This window comes from Polypterus senegalus, chromosome 2 (genome assembly GCF_016835505.1).
Source record: "Polypterus senegalus isolate Bchr_013 chromosome 2, ASM1683550v1, whole genome shotgun sequence".
Lineage (NCBI taxonomy): Eukaryota > Metazoa > Chordata > Cladistia > Polypteriformes > Polypteridae > Polypterus > Polypterus senegalus.
The window spans coordinates 60,174,458-60,184,356 of record NC_053155.1 but is presented as its reverse complement, the minus strand read 5'-3'; the positions used below and the strand labels follow the sequence as shown (position 1 = coordinate 60,184,356).

General features: G+C 41.1%; 1 protein-coding gene across 1 annotated transcript; it reads right to left on the bottom strand.

Annotated features, from left to right (window-relative positions):
- Positions 1–5,751: 5,751 nt before the first annotated feature.
- Positions 5,752–7,155, bottom strand: LOC120524374 (zinc finger BED domain-containing protein 5-like). The gene has a single exon (XM_039746234.1). It carries the CDS (start codon positions 7,153–7,155, stop codon positions 5,752–5,754), a length of 1,404 nt encoding a protein of 467 aa, XP_039602168.1.
- Between the last annotated feature and the right edge of the window lie 2,744 nt (positions 7,156–9,899).

Sequence of the window (9,899 nt, the reverse complement as noted above, 5' to 3'; positions counted from 1 at the left end):
GCCAAAATAATTGAATTAAATATTACCCTAGATTCTTAGAATGACAGGATACTAAATCAGAGAAGAAATCATGTTTAGCTTTCTTAACTGCAACCTGGAAGTTGAACAGAAAAGTCCTAAAAATCTGTTTAGAAACAATCAGTCCATCTTTTTTCCAATACCGTTCCACAGTTCAACAGACATGGCATAGTTTCATTTAGCCAGGGAGCAGGTCTTCTCTTATTACAGCATATCCTGAGCACAGCAATTGAGTCTAAAACCATTTTACAAGAAGAATTAAATTCTAAAACAGAATCATCCATACCATCATATTGAACATGTACATCAAGACTAGAGAATATGGTTTAAAAATCGGATATAACAGAAGAATTTAAAAAGCAAGAACACCGTGGAGCACAACTAGTAGTAGGAACATCAACAGTAATATTCAAATCCATCATTATAGAAAAGTGATCAGTAAAAGAAACATCACATAAATCAATATTATTAACTGAAGGGTGTGATCGAGAGAGTGAGTCGGCATATTAATGTGCTGGATAAAATCAATTGAGTCCATAAATTGAGTGATAAAAAGTCATTAACCAAATGTTTCGATTGACAACAAACATGTATGTTAAAATCACCAAAAATAAATACTTTGTCATGGGAGAAGGTAATATCAGCCAGGAGATCAGAGAATTCAGAAATGAAGATGTCATTAATTACAGGAAGACTATAAACCACAGCAAACAACAAAGAAGGGGAGCTGCACACTTCGAAAAGTTGCAGTTCGAAGCTACTAAACTGACCCCTTGTAAGGCTCCAACACAAGTACATACTTTTAAAAACAATGTCAATGCCCCCACCATGACGAGTTAGTCGAGGAGAGTTTAAAAACGAATAACCTGCTGGTACAAAGTCAGTAAAACTTGAAGAGTCACCATTTACAATCCAGGTCTCAGTGATGCAAAAGAAATCCAGTTTATTTGAGATAATAAAGTCTTGCAGAATAAACATTTTATTAGACACTAATCTCACGTTCAAGAGAGCAGCCTTGATAGAAGTAGAAGAGCTTGCTGTGGGACAAGCATGAGTGAGCATGCAAAGATTAGCAGCATTTACTCCGCGAGAGCACACCGAGGAAGAGTAATGCCGCCTTGAGATGCGTCCATGGACCAGGGATGGAGTCATGTGCAGGAGAAGATGGGTCATAGACAACTCGCAGGCATTAGGAATCCAAGCTCTGGGACTTGAGCCGGCATTGTTTAACAGGAATACCGGCTCTTCCACGGCAACAGTGGGTGTGTTTACGTCTCTGAGAGGCATTCAGCTCACTGATACAAGTGAACACCGGGTGAAGAAGTCAGGAGATGAATAAAACAAAGGTGAAGGTTCTCATAATATCCCATCAGGAGATGAAAATTGAGTGGAAAGCAAGCAAGAAAATATGTTAAGTAAAGAATCGCAATCATAGGACAGTGGCCGCTTAGATAAACTAAAACATAAAAATAAAGTTAAAACATAGATTAGCAAGACGAACAGATGGCCAGCCACACCAGTCGGCACCATCTTCAATAGCCAATTAGCCAAATGTCATGCCTTGTGGTTTGAACATCTAGTAGTCTACCTTGTTGCTTCATCATGTGTCTCGTGATGACATTACCAGCGAAAGGTTCTATATGACTTCACGATCAACTGCCTCTGTGAGGCAGTGGAGACCCCCTGCTGGCTAATTCTACCTGAGGGTCTCTTGGGAGTTTCTCCTGAGCCCCACATCCTTCCTGTTTTTGATTCTTCTATCATTTGCAAGTTGTGCTTCCCTTTGGCATGGGAACCTCAAAGCAACTCTGAAGATTGTTCAGTATCATGGTTTAGGGGAAGGCTTCAAAAAGCTGTCTCAGAGGTTTAAACTGTCAGTTTCAACTGTAAGGAATGTAATCAGGAAATGGAAGGCCACAGGCACAGCTGCTTTGAGCTGGTCTAGCATGACTCTCATTCTCTCTCTTTCTTTCCTAGGTCACAAAGCGGAAGCAGAAGTAGAAGCAGACAATGGCCGACAGTGAGATAAATCGCGACGTCGAAGAACTCCAGGCACTCAACAAACAGATTCAGAAACTCCTGTCCAGACGAAGGTACCTTAGAGACTTGAAGGCTCGGCTGCTGGATAAACAACCCTTGACATCTGAAATTGACATAACATTAACCCCACCTCATACCGCTCAATTCCAAGGGCAAGTAAGCTTCACCCCCGCACGTCGTAGGAGCGACAACGACGCCAATGAAGACCTCGGCGTGTTTCAGCTATGCAGGCGGGGGTTCAAGGCTAGAACACCGCCATCGGCACAGGCGAGCATCTCAATCCAGAACAAGTTCGACCTTCTCTGCGTCCCCAGTTTGCCTTCAGCCCCGGGTGATGTAATCGTGGTAGGTGATTCGATTGTACGAAACCTCAATATCACATGCCCTAATAGAAAATCTTTTGTTTCTTGTTTTCCCGGTGGTCGAGTCTAAAATGTGATCAGACGTGCGCCGACCATCTACGAGTATCACAAGAGGGCAGTTGGATCCATTATTTTACACACCGGCATAAATGACATACGGCACTGACAGTCGGAGGTTCTCAAGGCTGACTTCGCAGCACTAGTTAAAGACATGAAGGAGAGGACCCCATCGACAAAAATCTTCATCTCGGGTCCACTACCTCTCATCAGACGATCAAATGAATACTACAGTCGTCTGCTGGGATTAAACAACTGGCTGAAAGGCTTCTGCGAGACTCAAGACATCGGGTTTATTGACAATTGGGACCTCATTTGGGAAAGGCCGCATTTCTTCAAGCGGGATGGACTGCATCCGAATAGATTTAGCGCCCGGGTCCTCTCCGAAAACATCGCTAAGGTAATTCGTCTATCTTGACTGTCTATTTCTACTTTAAACCCCTTCCGTAATGCTATTGCTTAGCTAGGACATAATGGCTTAACAAAGTCTTCTGTAAAAGTGCATAACATTAATAATCTAATAACCAATCTTAATGCACGTAAAAAATCTAGGCAATGCGGCATAAACACCAATAATTTAATTGCAATTACTACTTTAGATCAACAATGCATTAAAACTATAAAAACAGATTGTAGATTACATAAAAAATACACACAGAGCGGCGTTAACAAAAATAACGTTTTGTTCCAAATACCAATAACACGCATAGAATTCAGCTCTGCCCCTCCTAAACATTAAATATGGCACTATTAAATGTTAGAGCTTTATCTAACAAGACATTTTTTATTAACGATCTTATTAGTGATAGAAATATTGATTTTATTGCACTGGCTTAACTCAGACGACGCAGCTGTTTTAATCGAATCTTCGCCTCCAGATTACAGTTTTACTCGTGCAGACCGCCAGGGAAAAAAGGGGGGTGGCTTGGCAAACATTTACTCGAGCCGGTTAAAGTATGAAGATGTCAGTTTTGATAAATTTAAGTCCTTTGAGTATCTCGTCGTTGTTATTCATGGAGATTCTCACGTTCTAGTATTATCCGTGTATAGACCTCCTAAATTTAACGCGTTTTTCTTTGAGGAATTCTCAGATTTTATGCCAATTTTAATTACGAACTATGACACACTCTTAATTGTCGGCGACTTTAACTTTCATATTGATAATCAGTGTGACCTAAAAGTAAAGGAATTCATGAACCTCCTGGACTCTTTTGATTTGAGACAGCTCGTTAATCAACCTACACATAAAGCAGGTCATATGTTAGACTTAACTTAGTAATTACCAAAGGACTAAAAGTGGATGTGAAGCAGATCATTGATATTGGTCTATCAGACCACTTTCTTCTACTATTTAATATAGAAATAATGATAGAAAGCATTCAAGAGAAGCATATTGTTAAAAAATGCTTCTTTGACTCATCAGAAGCTTTAAAACTTACAAACATTCTAAGCAATCAGTCCGCTTATAGTGCCAACTATAATAGCGAGGATAATGTAAATAGTAAGGTGGAAAACTTTAATTCTAAAGTAAGAGCTGCTGTTGACATAGTTGCACCTGAAAAGACAGTTAAAAAATCTTCTAGCATTGTTATTCCATGGAAGACCCAAAGAGTGTCTGATTTAAAAAGAACATGTCGTAGAGCTGAGCGTAAATAAAGGAAAACTAAACTAACTATCCATTATGAGATATTGAAGGTTAAAATAACAGAATACAATAACACAGTCCATCTTGAGAGGCGCTGCTATTTCTCTAAGATTATAAATAACAATGCTAGTAATCCCAGAGTCTTATTTTCTACAATTGATCGTCTGTTAAACCCAGGTAACACAAAGGAATGCCTCCAGAATACTTCCAGTGAAACCTGTGAGAACATTGCTGTATTTTTCAATCAAAAAATGAATGATATTTGAAATAACATAGTGCATCTCCCCAACACTGCCAAACCTCCTAAACCCCAGTACTCCGTTATAAACAAATTAAATTCTTTCACCAGGATAGATTTACCTGAAGAATACATAGAATAATCTCTCAACTGAAACCCTCCACCTGCGTCCTTGACCCATTACCAACAAGGTTAGTAGTTATATGCATGGGGTTTATGTCACAATAATTTATGACCCTTAAGCCCCGCCCCCTTTGGACGTCATACCGGAAGTCCCACCCTATGATTTATGACCCTTAAGCCCTGCCCCATCATGCAAGACCGGAAGTCCCGCCCAGCTGATGCAACACCGGAAGTCCCGCCCCTGCTGACGCCACGCCTTCCCCATGTGACCTAGCCCCCACCCTCTGGCACATGATTGGTTCAGGTAACTGTCAGGGGTATTTTGATGGATGTCTGTCCCCTCGTTGAATCCGCCCCTGGCACCTGATTGTTTCAGGAAACTGTCAAGGGCCTTTTGATGGATGTCTGACCCTCCTTGAACCCGCCCCCTGGCACGTGATTGGTTCAGGAAAATGTCAAGGGGAATGTGATGGATGTCTGACCCCTGTTTGAACTCATCCCACAGCCACCTGCTTAACTGTCAAGAGCAGCCCTCCTTGAACGGGCATGCCCGGGGCATGTCCTGACAAATCCAGGCCAGTTACAGACCTGTTGGTGGCCCACTTCTCTCGAAGACACACAAGCATTTCAAGGGGCAGAGCTGCCTGCCTCTACGGTTTGGGTAAGAACTCCTGTATCTATCTATTATTTAAAATAATCTACGACTTTAAAGATATAAACCTTAGTTTAGCACTTGTAAACCGTTTTTTATTTTATCTAAGTCAAGCCCCCAGACATTCTCTGCACTGACAAGCTGTCCCTTCACTCACTCTCCACGAGTGTTTCTCAATTATTTTCTGTCATGCCCCCCCTAGGAAGAAGAAAACATCTCGCCCAGCGACTATAAATAGTATCATTTGTCTATAAAATTGTTATAAGTACACCTCTGCATAACACTGTATCCTTACCGTGTAAGAGAATAAAAAAAGAAAGAAATATGGACCAATTTACAACAAAGAATAGCTTTATTAAATGTAAAGGAAAAGATTTAAAGTGCATTCTAAATTAAAAAAAAATTAAATCCTTAATTAAACTATAAACATTTTTTGATTGACCATGTCAAACCATATGATACTGAAAAAAAAATACATAAAATCAATAAATAATAATGCATTCAAACTGATCACCAACATTTACTCAGGAGCACAATATTAAAAAAACTTTAACCTGCAAAACAAAAATATATAAAATAATTTGAGCTGATTTTTTAATCAGAGATGATGTCTGGATTAATGGCTACAATGAGCACATTTTGCAATGCACAGCTTTTCGAAGCGGGGTTTGAAGCAGGACACAGCAACTCTCAGCTCCTTCTCAAAGTGTAGCCGGGACCTGTATTTGCTTTTCAGAGCAGCAACAGCAGAGAAGCCAGTCTCACACAAGTAAGAAGTTGCAAATGGAAGAAGAATGTGCACAGCTCTTTGTCCTAAGAGTGGATATTGCTTCTCCACATTCAGCCAGAATTCACTCAGTGTCTGGGATGTGAAACTTAGTCTCAATATGGAGTCAGATGTGATTTCTATGAACTGCTCCTTCTCTGCAAGGCTAAAACCAGTTGGAGCTGGTGCATTAAAAGGATCTCTCACCCAGTCATACTGGGAACTGTTTTTAGGGAAGTACTTTGTAAAGAATCCCATCAGTGATGAAATATGCTGCTTAAAATATGGAACCACTGAGGTGACATCATAGTCAGTAGTGTCAACAAATTCCTGCAAGTTCTCAAATGACACCGTATTTCCTTCATCAAGTCGCCTGCCCCACATTGCAAGCTTTCGAGTGAAAGAGTTGATCTTGTCTGTGACCTGAGGGAGATGTTGATTTTTCCCTAGAAGCTGTAGATTTAGTTCATTGAGCTTTCCAAATATGTCACTCAGGTAAGCAAGTTTCATCAGAAAGTTCTCATCACTAAACTTTCTTGCAACTTCATACTTGTGCTCCTGCTCCAAAAACATTCTTATGTCTTCTCTGACCTCAAAAACTCGGGATAACACTTTTCCTCGTGACAGCCACCTTGCTTCACTGTGAAACAGCACAGCTTGATGTTCAGCTCCCATCTCCTCACAGATAGCAGAGAAAACTCTTGTTTTTAGTGGTCTGGTCTTTATTAAATTGACTACTCCTACAATGTCAGTCATAACCTCACTTAATTCAGAGGAAAGGTGCCTTGATGCCAGTGCCTCTCTATGTAAAATACAGTGTGTCCACTCAGCATTAGGTGAAGCCTTCTTTATGAGAGTCTGAAGTTCTTTTCTCATCCCTGCCATGGTCTGTGCACCATCACTGCAAACACCAATGCAGTTCTCCCACTTTAGCCCATTCTCAGTCAGGAAGCAGTCTAGCATTTTGAATAGCTCTTCGGCTGTGGCTCTGTCTCTGACATATTTACAAAAAAGTAGATCCTCACACAGGGAATTTGTCATTTCAAAACGTACATAAGCAATAAACAAACAGTCTTTGTTGCTGTCAATTGCTTCATCAAATTGTAAGGCAAAACGTTTATCTTTGAGTTTTTCTACCAGCTGTTCTTTAAGATCGTCAGCAATGTCATTTATACGTCTAGCAACAGTGTCATTTGACAGAGGGATAGTTTTTATTTTTGCAGCACTTGCGTTATCCAGCATGACAGAGACCATGTCTAATACTGCAGGCAGTATCAGCTCTTCTGCTATGGTGTGGGGTTTTTTGTGCTGAGCAATTTGGTATGCCACCTTATATGATGCCAACAACACTCGCTGGTTTACTGAAGTAGCAGTCAGAAAGCGGGATGATTGCTGAGCAATATTCAACACGTTTTCGCTGAAAAAACTCAAGCGGCTTATCAGCGTGATTAGGGTGTAATGTCTTTAAGTGACGCCTTAATTTATTTGGCTTCATGCTGTCCGCTGCCAACATTTTTAGACACAGTAAGCACACCGGTCTTTCCTCGTCTCCCACCGTAGTCACAGTGAAGCCAAGTGCTACATACGCTTCGTCATATTTCCTCGTCTTAGCTTTCGGGAGACTTTTCGTTTGTCTCTTTATCTTCTTCTTTCTCCGCCTGTCTTCTCATCCCTGTTAAAAATTTTTTCATGATGTCACTTGAGGGTCTGCTACACTTCGTGTCTACACTTCATACTCATACTTTGTACTGTGTGCAAAGCGCGCATGCTCAGTGCAAACAAAACCCCTACACCACCGAGCGAATGCTCCCTACACTCTGCCAATGAGCCACTGCCCCTTAATGTAGTGGAGTGGTATTGCACTTTATTCTAGAACAGTAAAAAAATCAAAATAGAAAAATAAAAAAGCATGTTCCCCGAGGTCAAACGCGCCCCACTATTTGAGAAGCACTGCTCTACACAGTTGACACGTGAGAGCTGAGAGCTGAGACAGCCTCTGCGTGCACTCCCGAGATGCCACTGGGTCGAAGCTCCAAGCGTACATGCAGTCAAGGTCGAAAGACGAGTTGCCGGCTCTCTGTCTACACTTCCCAGTCCCCCACACGTCCCTGCCAGTTCTGAAAAGGCCGGTATAAAAAGCGAAGCATTTTGTTCTATCTACGATTTTATGATGAACCCGCAATTAAAACATCTCATCTTTGCTTCAAACTGCTTTTTTCCATCTCACAGACAGATTTTGCAGTAAAAAAACATCCTTAGTGGTGATTCAAGCTTCCCACCTCACAGAAAGAAATCAAGCAGCCCGGCTTTTTAGCAGTCCTTGCTCTCTCTCAAAACTGACAGGCTCTGTGTAGACAGAGAGAGCCGGACAGCCCCCCTGCACGGCCCTGCGAGGTCTATAGCTGCAAACTGTATGAGGCCAGAGCTCTGCTGACAGAAACACCCCCCAACCCCCTTGCTGTGTTCTGCGAGCACATGCTTGTCAACCCCCCACCCTAACCCGGAACGGCAGCGCGCATTAAGCTCGCATGTTCGCGCAGCTAATCAGTTCGGGAGAACAAGTTACGTGTGTAACTTTTAAGGTTAAAGGATTTAAAAATCACCTGCAAAGTTAAATAATAGGCAACAGGGACCTTTTAAAGAACGTTTGAGCCTCAGATGTATATTTTGTATATCTTTAAAAAAAGCCCTGTTCCATCCATTACCTCCCATTTTAAATAATCAGTTGCCCCTAAGGAAACAGATCGCGAAAGCATGGCGAATAGATTTCTAAAAGTTAGAATTGTATTCAGATAATCCCAGAGTGAAAGGAGCACAAATATTTACCAGAAGCACGATTCGAAACCATGCTGGCATTTGTCCCTTGAATCTTAAAGCCATAGCCTTAAACAGATCAGACCTCCGGGGATACAGAAATGTGCTTCACAGCCCAGAGATAGCAGGTGTTTGTGTGACCGGATAGGGTGGAAAGTAGGGGAGCAATTCACAGCACCTAGGCAACAGTCTGCGTCCGATGTGAAAAATTGCCTTACCTTGTGGAATGCAGCTTGTAAAACAAAGGATGTTTTTAGGAGACATTCCAAAGACGCGGTGCAACAAGCGTTGCTTGTGTCCGGTTCAAATGATTGGTAAACAGCTGGTATCACAAAGCACATCCAAAATACATCTCTATAAAGAAAGATGCTTTAAAATTGGTCTAAAACCTTTTTTCATCCCCATTTAAATATATTCCGGTTCAAATGATTGGCAAACAGCTTCTACCATAAAGCACTTCCAAAATACAGCTCTATAAAGAGAGATACTTTAAAATTGGTCTAAAATCTTTTTTTTTCCATCCCCATTTAAATATATTTTGATATAAGCCTTGTAAAAATCACACAGTTAAATAATAGGCAACAGCACCCTTTTTAAATGGCTTATTTTTAAAAAAGCTATCCTCGGTGTATAAAAAGTATTTCCCCAAACTTAGATTTTATTTTTTAGACATTTATAGGTCTAAAAGTTAGATCGCCTTCAATATGCCATCGTTCTGGGAAAAAAAGTAAAGACACTTTGGCAAGCCACGAATACGGAGGACCTTTTTCCAATACATGCGGCGTTCGCCTGAAGGTAAAGTGGTGGGGGGTGCGCTTCACAGCCCAGAGATGGCTGAGTAGGGAGGAAAGGATGGGGTGCGATTCACAGCACCTAGACAACAGTCTGCGTCCGATGTGAAAAATTGCCTTACCTTGTGGAATGCAGCTTGTAAAACAAAGGATGTTTTTTAGGAGACATTCCAAAGTGTCCGGTTCAAATGATTGGTAAACAGCTGGTATCATAAAGCACATCCAAAATACATCTCTATAAAGAGAGATGCCTTAAAATTGGTCTTAAACCTTTTTTCATCCCCATTAAAATATATTCCGGTTCAAATGATTGGTAAACATTAACATAAAGCACTTCCAAAATACAGCTCTTTTCTCAATAAAAAGAGAGGCGTCCATAACCAAACCCATATC